This window comes from Sebastes fasciatus, chromosome 11 (genome assembly GCF_043250625.1).
Source record: "Sebastes fasciatus isolate fSebFas1 chromosome 11, fSebFas1.pri, whole genome shotgun sequence".
Lineage (NCBI taxonomy): Eukaryota > Metazoa > Chordata > Actinopteri > Perciformes > Sebastidae > Sebastes > Sebastes fasciatus.
In genome coordinates, this window is record NC_133805.1 from 19,097,490 (window position 1) to 19,115,774 (window position 18,285).

Here is an 18,285-nt window from a genome sequence, read left to right on the forward strand (position 1 = left end):
GTGCCAGATGCTGCGGGGATGACATCACCGTCTGGTTTGAGACTATGGCTTCTCTGTGGTAGAGCCAAGTATGGTTAAATCACACACTCTGTGCTGGTAACTAGGGAAAGACTAGAGGCAAGCCAAACATGTAGTCATACTAATACCGTGGAAAAAGGGAGGGGGAGCAGCAGCGGAGAGCTACAGTTGGTTAGACGCTGTAGCTAAGAGATTTGTATTTGTTTTGAACCATTAACCGACTCCTAAATCTTATAGCTCCAAGTCCAAGAAAGAGCAAACTGTAACAAATGGGCACGTTTTATCTTCGCAAAAAGCGAGAAAGTTTTTTTCCTTTGATGAAATCCCAAGTTACCTCTGTAATTAAGGAAGCAGTGCCAAACAAATCGAGGGTAATATCGTCTAATGGAGAATTAAACACGTCGGCGAAGGAGAAAGTATTTGAACATCAAAGCTAGACGCCCGGTGCCTCTCAGTCTCCTCCATACAGGAGACGTCTTGTAAAGTCGGGCAGCTAAATGAAAGCTTGTCAGTTTTGGCAACAAGATATTGGAGCGGTTTACGTGATTGGAGTACACGAGGCTAAGTTTCAGGGTCAGGTAGTGTTCTCCGTGTAAGCCATGTAAATGAGAGAGGCCACAGTCTGGGACGGGGCACGCTGTGAGCGGAGCAGAGCAGATAGAGGAGCTCAGATGTCCGATAATGTCGGAGAAAACAATCGTCTGTTTGAGGTGCAGCTCCCTCAGGAACACCTTTGAAGTGAGGAGCCGAACCACAATGAAAGTTTTCCACAAAGTCAAAGTGAAGACATCTAGTGCCAGTGGTGGAAAGAACATTTACTCAAGTACTGCATTGATGTACTGTTTTAAGGTACTGTACTCCAGTACATTTATGTGACAGCTGTTGTTACTTTTCAGTTTAAGATTTGGACTAAAAAACACCAAAGATAAGAGAAAAGTCCCAAAAATGTATACAAATTTGTGTAACAGAACTTTCTTCTTTCCTCTCCCATCATCTGATGACCCCTCCAGATTTAGCTTGTGACCTTTTGGAGGGGCCCGAGCCCTAGGTTGGGAACCGTTGGACTAAACTACCATGCTGTAAATAAAGTAGTTAAGTCAGTATTAACAATCTAATAATGTAATATATAATATATCAGTTACACAGACCATTTTTTCTGCATGATGACTTCTCTTATTTTTTTAATTTAAGTACAGTTTGCTAATACTTATAATACTTACTGGTACGTACTTCTACTTAAAGCCCCTGAGAGCTTACTGTCAGATCTTCTAAGCTAATGTGCTTCATGAGGACTGTGTGGGTGTGGATTGGTCAGATTTGATTAACAGGCCTGGCAACATGAACAAACAACCTCTTGACTGTTTATTTAGAAAAGGCAGAGTATGCATGTAACAAGCGGAAACTGACACTAGAGGGACTAAATAGAGCATCATAGTTGGAAGCGTGATGCCACTGACCAAGCTGAAGTAGTGTACGAGTTGGTAGTGGGAACGTGTTGGCGGTAGACCAGCAACTTCTGTGTTCTGCGAGGTAAAATAACTGTTTTTGTCAATGGAGTCTGGTGGCTTTGAAGAGAGCATAGATGATGGATTCAGTTCCCCGTCAGTAAGGGCTGTCTACTGCTGTCATATTTGCATCAGGGACGAAGGTATGATGTTAGAAGACAAAACGAAACTCAATATGGGAAGGAAAGCAGCTTCCCCACAGTTTGAGGGCTGAAATTGTGCAATGCGTGACAAGACTTCTCCATCCTGCATGGAGCATGACGTAATCTCTAAACAGGGAAGCAATAATGATTCTTGCACAATTTAACTTCCGACTGAAAAATCTAAGCATACTGTATATCCACAGCCTATGTTATGTTTAACTGCAATCTCGGAATAAACCCTGACGCCCTCCCGGCTGAGAAAACGTTTTCCTCCCCCCTTTCCCTTGTCAGGCTGGGAATACTGGGGAAAAGTTCAACGACCTCTCTGAGGCAACCAGCTGATTTTCATCCAGGGGGAGAGGAATGAGTGGAATGCATTGATGTGTGGAAACAAACAACTGCACTGTGTGTGCCCGGAGAGGCCTGATATGAGAAGGAATGAACCTTGAGATAACCAAGTCGACTGTGAGGACCACGGCTACACCGCACACTTGCATTATGTAATAAAATAACTACATTTAAATCCTTTTTAGAGATAGATGAATGCAATTAAAGCCTATTCAAGCAGCTAAGAGCCGGGACGGACACTACTTCTGTTCCTGGTCTTTTATCCTTTCTTTGGTCGGAGTTCAATGTGACTCACAGGGACCTTGGAGACAGCCATGTTGAGCAGCATGCTTTCAAAACGGCCGATTGTTTGAACTATCTGGAGCGGGTTGGCTCACTCGGAGCGGTATGACCTTCCCTGTCTTGTATGCAGAGACCAAAGGGAAACAAGCGCAGCCTACCTGATGAATGATAACAAGTTGCCTATTGTGACATTGAAGGTCTGGTGTGAAAATGTGTGGAAAGCTAATAAGGCACACATCCGTGTCATAATAGAGGAGGGTTTTTGGTATATTCTCTATGGAATAATCCATGGAAAATGTCATTAGTGGTATTCAGTGACTGCCTGAGTAGCATTGATGCCGCTGTGCAGTGAATATTAGACTGTACTGCCTCAAACTGAGACTTTAAAGGGGACTTATTATGAAAAACTCACTTTTTCAGTGCTTGTGCGCATACATTTGAGTATCTGGAGTGATTCAACATGCCATTCAGATTTGGTTCCCCTTCTTATGTCACCGCCCACAGCTTGAGAACTACTTTGCTCGTGTCCAGAAGGTAACCTGCAGGCATTGATCTTGAATGGTTAGGGTTAGGATAGGTCGTCGGGCAGCGAGTCTTGCGAGATTTTTTGCAAGTTTTCTCAATTTGCAAATTATCTCCTAGACACGACCAACTACTTTTGCAAAGGCACATCATATTTTTCTCCCAAGCCAATCAGAGCAGACTAGGCTTTTTCAGGAGGGGGTCTTAAAGAGACAGGCGCTAAAACAGAGCGTTTCAGACAGAGGGTGAACACAGGTATATTCAGAGACAGACAGTATGAGAAACATAATGTTTTTGAACATTAAAGCCTGTAAATATGTTCTAATAGAAACCCCAAATACAAGTATGAACCTGACAATGCTATGCCCCCTTTAAATCATATAGGAAACATACTGTATATTGAGCTGTGGCTGTTGAAAAGGTTCTGTTTCATTTGTATTTGTGTGCTATGTAATGCCCCTGTGGGTGTTTCACGAGCACACTCCTCTACTTTCTAAGTCAGCAGATGGATCAGCTGAGAATCAGATGATTGTTGAGTCAGATGACTTTAACAGGCAACTTTATCCAAGTTTGCTCTATAAATTTCTATGGAGTGAGCTAATCTACTCCTACTTCTGCAACTCTCTCTTAACAGCCATGAACTCCACTTAAATCAAAGCTGTTCACTCTGCTGGCTCCGTTTTGCTTTGGTCTTTCAACCCTGGTGGCCTGATCGTACTTTCCCAACCATCCACAGCAATTACCTCAGCAGGCTCGACCTGTCTGCAGCACATGTGGCAGTAAGAAGGACCGGACTGTTTATAGAAGCCTCCTCTACTTGCTTGCCCTTCTATCTCTCCTCCTCCTCCTCCTCAACCCGGTTAGCCTCACCTCCTGATCAAAGACACCTTGTGAAGTGCAGTCATTTCATCCAGGAATATTTTTTAACCCGCTGTCCTCGCTGGAGTGCAGGAATGTGGACTAATTCAAATCTGGAAACATTGAAGGTCTACCTGTCATGATAGATCTGGTGCAATCAGAAAACGAGTTTGCAAAGCTAGCTGATAATCAAAGGTCTTTTTACATATATATAGCATAGACAAGAGAAAATGCATACTTATTTTGGGCTCTTCTTTCTTTTTTACAGCTCGTTCACCACAAACTGTGAAAGATAAATGAAGCAATTTATAGGTCAATTTGCAGAGTTGATTAAACGTCTGGTGGTTAGATTTGCTCGTCTAGACATGTCACAGTTAACACTCCTCTACGAAGTGAAATGGCGCCTGACATAACTGAATCCAGGCATCATAAAAAATTTGCTCTGACATAAGTCACAAGAAGACTGCATCCTTAGAACATACAGGCATAAAGCATAACTGTATTGTCAAAGAAAATACCAAAAAATGCTAAACAAAATACCTGAGAAGAAAAGGAATCACTGTCGTTTCTCCTGTTTCCAATCCTCCCTGTTTTTCTTTGAAGTATCTGTCATTATTTGAAGTTGTAATGACAGCCCAACAACCAATTAAAGGCAGCACACCTTCAGAGTAGACCCAGTGAAATTGATGTAATATAACACCGTGGCGATGCTGGGTAAGCCCCTGCCTGCGAGATATCCCTGTCAGAGGGAGCATGCAGTAGTCGTCCTCTGAAAACAGCAGGGGTTATCTGTGACAGTAACAAAATGTCTGTTCACCGCAGCACGCTGACAGGATTTGGTTGTAGGTTTGGGAGGACATCAAGAGTTCGGGATGGCGAGGAGTTTCATGAACGCTGATCGCTGCCCTGAAACACTAGGTAGCAGCAGCGGCGTTCCCTTGGCAAAGCTTTTATCTTCCAAACGTCAGGGACGAATCATTTTTCTGTGCACTTCAAACCTAATCAGTCGCCATCAAAGGTGACTGCCAACAGGGTGGTGCTGTGTGAGCTTTACCAGGAGTCAAACACACACACACCGACTGAAAGCCGTCAGCATAAAAGTGTTAAAACATCTCGCCAAGGTCTTTCCACAGAGACAGTTTTTCCTACAACATGAATTTCAATAAATCACCTTCATACACAACCTGATGTTTACAGCCACTGCGTTAATTGAGTCTTTGCTCAGAGATACCAACACAAACCATCGGAAATGCTCACTCAATACCACGTAGTCAAAGTGATACCTGAGCGACGGCTGACCTCACTCAGCGTCCACTGAAATGGATCAGATTTCCTGAGGGCTATTTGCTCTGCTGCCAAATATCACATTGGGGAAGGGGGTGCAGAGAATTGTTTACCCCAGACCTCCACGGACGAGGCAGAGAAATCTATTTACCATCATCTGGCTGTTGTCATTTTTTTTTTGGAGGGCATGTACGCATTTCAGAGAGGAGCCAATAATGGCATGCTGTTTGTTAATGGCCAGTGCTGTGGCTAGTTGCACTGGGAAATCCCAGCGGAGATGGTAGTGGTCTGTGTGTGTGTGTGTCTGTGTGTCTGTGTGTGTGTGGAGACTGAATGGCACGGCTAACAGGAAGCAAGGCACCCCGGGGCCATCTGCTCCCTGCCATGGCTCACATGTCACTGTGACAACACAGCATTATTGATTCACACTACCACATCCGCTTCTGTGTGTACACGCCAATGTGCCACGGTATATGTGTGTATGCATATGCGTGTGAGTGTGTACTCAGCCATTTTATGGACAGCAAATAATTGATTTGCACCAGCACATCCGCTTCTGTGTTTGCCAGCTTGTGTGCGTATATTAACTCTATAAATGTTAAAGGGCCGATTCACCCAAATCACAAAAAAACACATTTTCCCTTTTACCCCTGTTGGCAGGTGGAGACCTGCAGCCTCGCCGCGAAAGCTCGACCAGAGAGGCCAGACACACAAACCTCTGTGTTTACATTTTAAATTGGGAGGGAAAGTGAAAACTGTCAATGGGGGACACGTTTTTGTGATATGGATGAACTGACCCTTTAACATCTATTTAGGTTATGCTATGCATGCAACAGGCTCTGTCTTTGTGAACAAGGAGGTAATTTATGAGACACTCCCAGCTGCATTTCAATCAGCAGCGGCTTTTGTTGCACTCGAAATTAATTGAGAAGATCAAATCTCTTTTAAAACCCTTTTGGGGGCTTGTCCCAAAAATATCTACAGTAGCTAGACAATGGGAGGAACCATTTAACCTTGCCCTATATTGATATGCTGCGCAGCTTGCAAGGGTGTGCCCAGTGGCAAAGTCAACTAGCGTCTCTGTAGGCCCCTCTTTATCCAGCTCCCACCATGACAGGAAAGGTGGAAAACTCTTTCATCTGCCATCTGAAGTGGTTCATTGGGACCTTTTTTTTTTTCCATGCAGATTGGCGGGCGAGTTTGTGATGTGAACGCAACGATAGAACAGAAGCAAACGGGGCAGGGATTCATGCAGTGGTGGTAACGCTTCTATATTTAGAGGCCTCTCACATGTCCCTGCATTTTTCAGGAATCTGGAGCGTTACCTGACACTGAAAGCCAGGTCTCAGGGTATTAGTGTGTTGTTTATGGAGGGATTTGGCACGCGTGTGTGCGTGTGTGTGTGTGTAAATGAGTATGGTGGTGGGATAAGAGACAGATAGAGGGAGAAAGAGGATGAGAAAAAAGAAGGGAAAAATAAGAGGTAATCTCTCGACTGGAGCACAGACAGCCTTTGGGGTTCTACTTGAGGGACATCCATTTAGTGTCCAAGTTTATCTGCTCCATATATTATTCATCAGTGTGTGTTCTGACTGGGATAGTGGTGCTTTTAAACAGCTCAGGCACGTGTCCCTCATGAAACAGGAAAACAGCAGGTTGAGGTGATTACTGATTTGAGCAAAACGATAAAAAGGAAACACAATCATATGGCTGAATTCACAAATACCAATCTGTAGGCTCGCATGGGCCCAGAGGCCTACATAAAGAGAGTTTGCAAGAGACAAAATAAACACATAAGTAAACCGTACACGTCAGCACACAAACCGCCTACAGTTGTTCCTGAATGAAGCGAGCTCAGCTGACATGATTGTCCAACAACAAAATCGCACACACCCTTCAGCGGCCACTCAGGAAAGAAACACCCAGGTCGTCTCCATTATTTATTCACAGTCGCTGCTCCCCAGCAGACATTCCTCCGCGTCTCCTGAGGAGGCCCAGAAATAAGCACACAGGACAGGGAGGAGGGTCTCTGGGGAGAAGTGAGGTCGTGGCACAGCACTCACAAAAGCACCAGAGTTATATTCCAGAAACGGTAAACTGTATTTCTGTGCTAACCGTCTTGTTAAAGTGATTTCCATTCACAACAAAGGTGCACATTTCTGGCGTGTTCATGAAATGCTCGGCATGTGTGGAATGGTAAAGATGGCGTAAACATAACATAAAAGCAACAAGCGTCATGTCAAGCTGAAAAGAGATCAAACTCGATGTCTGACCTTACGTTCCACTCAGCAGCATCATAAAAATCCTTTGTTTTGGGTGAATTCTAGTTTTTAGAGAGACAGTGTGCCTTCATGATCCCAGCCTTTTCTATAATTAAGACTGACAACGTGTCTGCAGTTTGAAGATCGACTTGATTTTACTGTCAGAAAAATAAAAGATTGCAGTTGAAATTTTGAATAAATAGCTGAATTATTCATTGCACCGTATCCAGCTGCAACAAAACCTTATGTTTGTTATTCTATGTAGTGAAACGCTGTAGGCTGACAAGGCAAAGCAGGCATTGCTGTAATGAAAATATACTAGGTTTTTGGTGAAAATGGCAACAAAAAGGTCTAAAATCTATCATTTTTTTCTTTTGTGAACATGTCATGGAAACATACTCAACGTACTCAAAAAATGTCTGGCAACATCACGTGTTAAAATATAATTTAGCTGCGAGCTGCCGGATCAGCTGTCCCCATGTTGAGAGCTGTGCGAAGGCAGTAGAAATGCTCCCAATCTCACATTTAGCATCTTTTAAGATGGAAAGCAATTTATGTCATTATAGGTACCGAACAGTCAACCACTAGTTTCATTTAGGCAGTGATTCAGATAGAAGTGATCTCAGAGTAAAAACTGACCAAAGTAGTCACTTTATTGTAGGGCTGTCCTCGAACAAAGAAATTCTTAGTCAACTAACACTCAAACAATTTTGTCGCATAACTGATTTGTTGATTTAATTCGACAGATCTGTAAAATTGAGTTTCTCCAAAAAGAATCACACGAAAACACCATTTTAAATCTTGTGTTTACCAGAGATGTGCTCATAAGTTTCTTGGAAATAAGTCATTCCGCATGAAAAAACCCATTAAAAATGACTAATCAACTAAATAAATCGTAATCGACTAAGATCCAGAACGACTGATTACTCGACCAAACGACTAAGAGGGGGCAGCCCTACAATATTGTCATTCTAAACTAAACCTAGACTAGAGAGGGTTATTAAACCTGCTTTCCACACACAGGACTGAATATTTGGAACAAAGGTCTTCGTGCATCTCAGAGACCCAGATAGCAGCGAGACTTGAGATCACTTAAGGCCTGTTCCTGAAAGAAAGTATTCATGTTAGGCTAATTCAGAGAGTTCCCGCCCAGAGCTGCCTGCGTCTGTAGGAAATGTTTCTGAGATTACAGTTGCCGGGCTGATGGGTGTAAACACAGTGGCAGATGGCGAGCGACCGAGGCCTGCGCAGCAAAAGGGGTACAGTATGGGGGAAAATCTTGGCTTGCTTCTTGCCACACTGAGCTCTTTTGTGGTGTGCAGTCTCCAACACAGAGCTGAGAATCCACATCAAGAGATAACAATGTTGTCCAAAACTCTGCCTTAGTTACAGACATTTTTTCTTCTCCAGCAGTGAAATTATGTTACCCCTAAAACCCCTAAATCCTATTTGCATGCGTAATTGTTTATTCCGTTGTCTGATTGCGAGAAACAACAAAGCGGAGTTCGTCTCGCTCCCTAATTTTGTGAGGACATACTGATAAACAACTACAAATTAACAGATGGGAGAGGGAAACAACTGACTGTGACAGCACGCAGAGTGAAAAGAGAAGATTTCTGGCTCAGAACGGATGGATCAATCGTGACATATAGAGCTCATCATGTTATAAAAGCATGTCTCCTCAAACGTAGCTTTCTCTTTGTTGGGAGAACAGCTGAAAGCCATAGGAAAGATAGCCTTGAACACCTCCTGAACGTTGCCACGGTTAGTATTGACTTGTGTTTAACATTGAAGTTGCATCTCAGAGACACAAATTGGATGTAAGTGAGATCTCATTGGGATTTCTTTCTGCTTTCCTGTAAGTGGCTGCATGCGCCTCCTTTGTGAGGGAGTTTGTTTGGGTTTTTTATTCCCCCTCTACTCTGCTGACATGTCACCTATATGGAGATTAATGACTTCCTCGCTGTCCCAGATCCACTCAGCCTCAACAAGAGGGGAGTGGGGTGCAGCCAGATGCCCGCAACACCGTAGCAACATGCAGGTCCCACCCGTCGACTAGCAGATTGTGCTCAGGGAATCCCCCACAGGATGGACCCAACCCAAGCCAACTTACATTGTCTTCTCCTCACACACACACACACACACACACACACACACACACATACAAACACACACACACAGAGAAATGGGCCACCTGGATCGCAGCATTCCTCAGACACCTGATCCATGCTGTTAGAGACTTCCAGCAAAAAAGGGTTTCAGGTGATTTAACTCCTTTGTCTTGTCTACTACATGAAAAGAAGACACATTTACAGTCATGCTAGCTATACAGGGCTAAATGCTAATGTCAGCATGGTAACATGCTCACAAGGACAATGCTAACATGCTGATGTTTAGCAGGCAAGTTTACCATGTTCGCCATCTTAGTGTAGCGTGTTAGCATGCTAACGTTTGCTTAACAGCCAACCACGATCTCAAGGGAAGGCGTATAAAAAGCACGACATTACAAGGGCGTTCCATGTGTCATGACGCATTTTTGGCTTTTTGTGTATCATTTGTACGTCAAGCAAAAAAACAGACCTATTTTAGGTTCAACCATGACGTTTTTCCTAAAGTGGTTTTGTTGCCTAAACCAAACTGTGGACGTCACTGTAGTTTTGATTCAAAATTCAATAATGATTACCATGTAAATGAAACATTGATTGGAATTTGTCCATGCACACACCAAGACAAATTCCAATCAATGCTTCATTGACATGGTAACAAATTATTGAATCCTGAATCAAAACTACAGTAGCGTTCGCAGTTAGGTTTGGGCAACAAAACCACTCACTTAGGTTTAGGCAACAAAACCACTTAGTTAGGTTTAGGAAAAATGTCACGGTTTGACGTCAAATAAGTACGAAACTAAGTAAATTACATACTGAAACAACGAAACATAAGTACAGAAAACATGTCACTAAAACACACGTGACAAACGTCACTTACAAAACACCGGTCTCCTGGTTGAAAGTCCAGTGTTTATTGGACCCATCCACTTCCCCTCCCGCCATAAGCGGTCTTTCTCGCCTTTTATTTGTTTACATTGCAATCAATAGACTACATGGCGTATAAATGATACGCCAAAAGTAAGAAAGGTCTTATTGCACGCTAAATGTCTTGCACATTATCGTGTCATTCATACGCCTTTTGTGCGAACAGACTACAACAGCAGTACACACAGCCTACAACTGACGCTGAGAGGATATCATTAGTTTTACAGGTATTTGGACATAACATTTAGACCTGATGATGGCGCTAGATGAAGTAGGATTAATGTCTGTACATAATTTCATGGCGATCCATCCAATAGTTGTTTAAATATATCAGTCTGGACCAAAAGAAATTGATTTCAACATCATATCTGAAGCTGTTCTCATTTAGCCTTCCAAAGTTGTGAAACTGCTGTTTTTCTCTCGGAGCACATTTTGGCATTTCGCTCTGCACCGCCCCCTCAGTCAAATGACTGAGGTCAAGCATGTAATTTCACAAGTGGAACACAGTCTGTCACTTTGTTCAATCACTCGGTATTTACTGAGAGGACCTGTAAATAAACACAGGTGCACCACGTGTGGGTGAGGCTGCAGCCTGAACGCAATCGTCCCCCGACGAGTGCAATTTCTGCCACCACAAAGGATGGATTTATACAGGAGGAGAAAAAACTGAGTATCGAGGACAATGAAAGGACAGTGTTTTACATCCCGGAGCGTGGGAAGTAATCAGTGCAGAATGGCAGCTATTTCGCCCTCAGCTGGGTTTGTGCAAATACAGTAACTGCTTTGTTATATCTAAAGGGCAGATAGTTTTGTTTAACTAAAGGTGTATTTGACTCACCGATGGTGATGCCTAGACTCAACAACGATTAGTGGGCACTCCTATTTTGGGCTCAAATTGTCTCAAAAACAACAGGAAACAGAGGGTGGCTGATAGAACGCTGTTTCCACACCACTCTCACATGTCAAAATGTCAGTAATAGGTTGATTAGCCCCCACCTTTGTTTTAAGGCTGGTGGAAAACACAAGACTCACCTCTTGCATACAATAACACAATGGACAGTGTAACTGACTATAAAACACGACCTGTCTAAACTCACATATAACTATGTTTATTCTGTCTCCATTGTTAGGTCAAAGATGTGTAAACTCAATTAAGAAAAAGAATACACTTGTTATAGTCTCACATAGCCAGAAGCACCATCCCCGGGCAGATGGTGGATCAAATGAACTAAATATATTTGACCCATATGTAACCTCGAAAATGTGTGACCCAAACATGGATGTAAGCCCTCAGCAAAGTCCGAGATGTAGCACATTTGGGTCATCACAAAAAGCTTTCACACTGAAACAGATTGGTTTCCAGATTACATCCAAACAGTGGCAGCTATTGATGACAATGAGGTCAATGCCCTCGGTTTTTCTGGGAATTTGGTTTAGCAACTGGGAGGTGTTTACGTCCTACAATTAAAGGTTCTCTATATGATACCCAGAGCATTAATATAGCAGCAAACAACTATTTGCAATGTAAAGATATAGAAGAGTAATGTCTACCTGAGCAGAGAATGAAGTCACTCTCTCTCTGTGTGTGTGTGTGTGCTGTAATCGGAGCTTCTATCTGCTTTGTTTTCAAAGTCGGGCTGGCCATGCATGCTTTTAGTGCATGTTTGTGCATGTGAGTGTGCCCCACTGGCTAGCTCAGAGCCGCGGCTCTGCACTGCGCTCATACGGCGGTTACAGCTGATAACGTTGCCCCATCCGACGGCACCGTCGCGGATGCGTAGCACCCACCCTCCAGTTTCCCCTCGGTTAACACTTTTAGCTCGGTCAGCAGTGTTGCCTAGCGCTGCTAGCACCGTTGCGGCCTTGAGACCACTCAGGGGACATGTCTGATAGGAAAATATCAGTTTCTTGGGGGTGTGGATGCATAATTCAGAACGACTTCAGAACAGAATCAACAAACTGTTAGTTGCCAAAGAAACATCCCAGACTCTTCGGTATATAAGATACACACAACCTTTTTGGCACATGCTGAATGGCGCAGTGACTTTACTATATTTCAAACACAAGTCAATAACAAAAGGAGAAGCTGAATTTCATAAACCCAATCTAGAGCACAGACAAAGCTCTGTCTGCAGTGTCAGTTATTAAATGTCAGGTAATAACTGAAACACACGCACCTCAGGAAATCCCCTACCTGACAGGCATTCAAATGATTATATAAACCAACATCAGTGTCTGTTAGACTCCTAACTGTCTATGCTGAAGCTCACAGGCTCCATGCCAGTCTAGTCAAGTATTAAATTGATTTATAGCCTAGTTTGAGCCAACATAATGTGGATATAGTTTCCTCAGTGCTGAGAGCTCAAATCCACTAAAATGACCCAAAGTGGGAACATGCGCTTTCAAATAATCCTGAATAATCCTTTGGATTAAAAGACTGCACTCTCTGTCTCTCGGGTGGATGCAGAGCAGCAGAGACACAGCCATCTCCGCCCAGCTGGAAAACACAGACTATGATGACCTACATTATTGTACTGTGGGCACAGGCTCCAGAGACCTGGAGCAGGCAGCCCAGCCTGCTCCCGCTTCAAGGCACAGGTCTAGAAAAGCAGACAAAAGAGTTCCAACCTAGATGCACAGAGGACTTGTATGTTAAACACAGCGGCTGCCAGATTAACGCTGCGTTCCTGCAGGGCCCTCCCTCTGTTGCCTGCCTTTGATAATGTGGCACAACCTGCCACCTCCAGGGGCAAGGCAGACTCAAGGGGAATGTTAAATGGTCCTTCCCTTTGAGGTGAAATGTTCAATATGAATCATTGATGACACCCAATTCTGATACCTTCCGGCTAAGATAACCAAGCTGCACAAAAGTTATGCTCTCTCATTAAGGGCACCTCTGCTAACTAGAGGCTAATTCATGTGCAGATTTGTTTAATAGCTGGTGAGGAGCACAGAAGAGGCTCTTCACTGGCTGCAGAAAAGGAGAATTGTTGAAAAAAATGTATATTGCAAGGTAAGGGGTGGAGTGTAGATGCCTCTCCTCGTTAGTACCTGAAGTTTATGTGTCATGTAGATGTGCAGAAAATTGTCCTGATAGCTGAGTCCAGCCATGCCCAGAGGCCTAAACACATTAATTCAATAGTTTTCTGTTTGCTGACATGTGTCTGGTGGCCTCTCCTCCTTCCTACTACAACCATGACCTAACACATCACATCACTGGAGCACTAAGCAGCATAGAGCTTTATATAAGATAAGATAAGATAAGATAAAATGAACCTTTATTAATCCCCGGAGGGAAATTCAGTTGTCAAAGCAGCAACATCAGCAAACAGAGTGAAACATAGGAGAGGTAAAGGTATACAACAATTATAAAAACAACAAATAGAGATATAAAAGATACAGAGTGAATGGGTGAACATAGTGTGTGCAGTCCGTCAATAAATAAATGTAGTATGTGCAATAAATAAATGTAATATGTGCAGTCTATAAAGTGGTATATAGGATGTATAGTGTAAAGTAAGTGTAAAGTGCGCCAGTGGTTAGAGTCCAAGACGGTTGCAGATAGTGCATGTTTAAAGGCAGATAATGCATGTTTAAAGGCAGATAATGCATGTTTAAAGTTCCTAAAGTCCTAATAGTTCTCATATGTATATACAGATACATGTTGAAATTGTCTTAAAGTTATATATCTATTGTGATATATTAAATACTGTTTTTTTGTAAGCTTCAATTCCCCTGGAATACACATTGGGTTATCCCTTCTGCTCTCCATGACAGCTGCGTGGCTCTCCTGTGGACAGGGGGCGGGACTTATGTAGAGCGTCGGGAGGTGTGACAGAACACGCGCTGTGATTGGTCGAATCAGTTTAACAGCCACCGTCAACATCCAATCAGAGGCCACTGTCGTGCGTAATAGGCACGTCTTGAGAAATAGATGTGTATTAATCAACTACAGATGTTGGTTTCGATATTGTGTCATATTGAGTCATATCTGAATGCATTTCTTTTTAATCTCAATTAAACATTTATACAGTATAGCTGAATTTATTGATCGATCTTCAAATGATTACATAAATCAACATCAGTGTCTGTTAGACTCCTAACTGTCTATGCTGAAGCTCACAGGCTCCAATGCCAGTCTAGTCTGGTATTAAATTGATTTATAGCCTCAGTTTGAGCCAAAAATAATGTGGATATAGTTTCCTCAGTACTGAGAGCATGTCTGTATATCTTTAAGAGAAGATATATGTCATATATGACCATCTAGCCTCATTCAATGCCAAACACACCCATTATCCACATCACACACACACTCACACACGCACACGCACACGCGCGCACACACACACACACACACACACACACATTCTTCAACCTGCTTTTATCCCCTTGTATTGTCTTAGTTTTGTTTTTTTGTTTTTTTGTACTTTGTTATTTGTCTTTCTCTGCATAATATATCTTGGTCTTTTTATATATATATGTCCCTGTACATGTCTTCACTTGTTTTGTAATCACTTTAAAGAAGAAAAAAAAATCCACCAAAATGACCCAATGTGGGAACATGCGAGGAAGTGTTGTGATAAGGGATGGTTTATATCTACTTTTCAACTCCGAATGGATTTGTGGGTTGTAAATAAACGTGGGATGCTGTTCATATATTTAATTTGGGATGTAAATCAATCTGGGATAGTTTATATATTATATTATATTATCATTCTATCATTCTATGATATATGAGTTATTGGAGGAGAAGTGAGAAAGGAGTATAGGGATATATACATTTTACTTCTACCTACTCCTTTTCGGACACTATTACTCTTGTTTTGTTTGCTATTATTTTGTATCTGTTTTTATTTATTTTATGTTTGAAAAGTCTTTAATTCATTCAAATAATCCTGAATAATCATTTGGATTAAAAGACTGCACTCTTAACCAGAGCAAAAAAAAGAGGACTTTTTGGCACCACAACTAACACACCGGAACGAGAACCTACCCATCCTCCGTTATCTTGTATCCAGCTGTTCAGAGGTCCGTTTAAATACTCCGTCATCCACTCTGCGATGTTGTCCACCTGCGAGCTCATCTCCTCCTTGGAGGCGCACTCCACGCACACGGTGCCACCGAACTCGAAGAAGGCGATAATCCGGCCCCAGTTCACTCCGTCCCGGAACAGCTCGTCTATCACCTCGGAGAACCTCCTCTGCGCCGTGGTGGAGGTGAGGTACAGCTGCCGAGACATCTCCGTGAAGTCCGGCTGGTACAGTCGCTCCAGTTCGTCTCCAGCTTCGCGGAGGACTCTGTGGATGTCGGTGGAGGTTTGGTCGGGCTGAGTGGGGAGATGTTTGCAGAGGTGGTGTTGATGGTGGTGGAGGATGTTGTCGCTGTCAGGCCCGGTGCTCCCGGTGCTGCTGCTGCTGCTGCTGTTTGCTTCACGGCACCGACGCACCAGAGTCGGCGGCGGAGGAACAACTATCGATCCGTTATTAGCATCTTCATCCCGGACATCATCAAAACCAAACGCATAGCCCCGTTTAGAGAGTTTATGGCAGATGTACTTTTCCACAATGTTGCGATTACACTCGTTCGCCATACTTGATTTGGCACTTTTCTATATATATACAGAGGGTTGCACTAAATTAAATGCATTATGAGCGAATTTTTGCACAATAGTACAATGCACATACAAGCTTATCCAAAAACTCGTATTCAAATGCAATGCAACGCCACATAGGAGAGCATGCAACCGCTTCGTGAGTTGGAAGAAATATCCCCTTTAAAATCAAAAACTGTGCAGGAAAACGTTTAAAAAGTAAAAAAGACAGAGTCCATGTCAGCAGCAGTCTTCATTTCCCCTGAATCCTTTGGCGACCTTCTCTTTGCATTGAAATCCAATATGCGGAAGAGAGGTTGTGGAGTAGTAGCTGATCTATTCCTGCACACACACAGACGTGGATGCGTTGCGAATACAAAAAAAACATGAATGAGGGGCTGAAGTTGTAACGCGCTTTAAACGCACGCCAACTATTTTAGCAGCGTTTTACGCACACAACCAGGCGCGGGACCGTGAGCCAGACAAGGTCGGACTGACTCCTCTTCCACGATTGCTCCTCATATCCTCCTCCTCCTCCTCCTCCTCCTCCCACCGCCTGAGCTGCTGCTGGTGAGGTATTCCTGACGTCAGCTACGCAAAGTCATTCCTTTGGCTGCGCTTGGAGACTCCAAGTGCACAGGAAGAACTGCACTAAAAAAAAATCATTAGTAGCCCCAAATTCTTGGGGGCCACGACATATCCAGGACTAAACGAAGAAATAGATTTTAATTCGTTTTTGTAGTGGCTCTTATGCATGTGGTCTGGTACTGTTGCCATAAATGGTTATATATTATTACTTATTTACATGTTTTCTGTCTTGTTATCTGTATATTTATGTTTTATTTTTCATTATTTTCTCTGCTTTCTTGACATCCTGTAGAGCCATCTAGTGACCATTTTTGCATTTGTCACCTGAGAGTTTATTATTGGCCTCTTGCTCAGGTGTTTGCAATCATCAGTTGTCTGTGTACTCACAAAAGGGAAACATGTACCAGCATTGTTTTTAGCATTTCATCATGAAATAGCCAATTAAATAAAGGCTTTTTATATTTTTTGCCAGAAGAGTGCCTTGGACTCCCCCCTTTTTTGAACCTTTGTGTACCCCACCAAAGAGCACCTTCATCACACTGATTTGAACTTCCAAGCACTCTGGACTTTTTTCCCCTCTTGTGATTGCATGTTTAAAACCATGAAATTCTGAAATCCACACAACTTCACCAGGAAAAAAATATAAACAGAGTTATAGCTTTCATATAGTTGCTTACCAAAACACGTGCAAGGAAAAGCTCTTTTAAGAGGATCCTGGTTAATTCATGAGGAGTAGTAGAAGACCATGCCACTGTGCTTTGATGTGGTCCACCCACCCCCTTGTGGATGGAGATCCAAACCTGCAGTACAACATTGATGCACCTGTAAACAGTTTCAGTGTTCTTTTGATTCCCTATCTCATCTATCTGTCCTGCAAGTCTTTTTATTCTCTGATGGGACAAACAAAGCATCTAAAATCCTTTTGTTCTGTAAATCTGAGAGAGTTTCTGCTCTGGAAAGTTTCCTCATGGAAGATTAAAATCTCCTCAAACAGAATACTTACGGGCCAACCCCCAACATTAAACTTCTGAAAGACCCAACTCACTCATACTGAACTGAGACTTCATTCATATATACAGTAGCATATTACAGAAGGAACATGTCCGTGACAAAGCACGACATCAAGAGCAATTTGAAATGAGACACGACAACATCTTAGGCCACAACGCTGAAAAACTAAAGGATGAAGATGAGGAATTAGATTTGTTTTTTCTTCACAGGAGTTTATTTAGTTTATCATGTAAGAAAATAAGACAAAAGAAACGTTCCGCTTTCCACATTTTCTTTCAATGGCACACAAGGTGAAGGTGTTAAAGAGGCAGTAGGCAGTATATTTTTGGCATCATTGGGCAAAATTTCCATAATAACCTTTCAGCATATTGTAATTCAAGTGTTCTGAGAGATAACTAGACTTCTGCACCTCCTCATGGCTCTGTTTTCAGGCTTTAAAAAATCTAGCCCGTGACGGGAGACTTTGACCAATCACAGGTCATTTCAGAGAGAGAGAGTGTTCCTATTGGCTGTGCTCCGGTCATGTGACCGGGACTTGGCGTTCCTTCAACAGATTTTACAACGGTGGACAAACTTTCTCATTTTACAGCTAAACCGTGCACTACAAGATGATTCTGAAAACATTTGAGGTGAGAAATAGGCATTAACGTAACAGAATATTGATTCATATTTGATCAGCGCTGCCTAGTTTGACCGTTTGGTCGGAGTTCGCGAGTGATTGACAGCTGGCTCTCATAGACAGCAGATGGACAGCAGACCTCAGATCAGCTCTGACTGCTTGTTTTCCTCCGGTCTGGGAAATATTGCAGATGCCGTTAGGAGCACCGGAGGACACAGAAG

At 42.8% G+C, this 18,285-nt stretch overlaps 1 protein-coding gene across 3 annotated transcripts in view; it reads right to left on the reverse strand.

Moving 5' to 3' along the window:
- bcl2b (BCL2 apoptosis regulator b) overlaps positions 1–16,410 on the reverse strand; it is a 30,995-nt gene extending 14,585 nt beyond the window's left edge. For all 3 annotated transcript variants that reach the window (XR_012595876.1, XR_012595875.1, XM_074651360.1), the window contains exon 1: positions 15,250–16,410. Coding sequence is in view for 1 of the 3 variants with exons in the window: in XM_074651360.1 (XP_074507461.1) it covers positions 15,250–15,846 (597 nt within the window). In the remaining 2 variants the exon portion in view is untranslated. The remainder of the gene's footprint in view (positions 1–15,249) is intronic.
- Between the last annotated feature and the right edge of the window lie 1,875 nt (positions 16,411–18,285).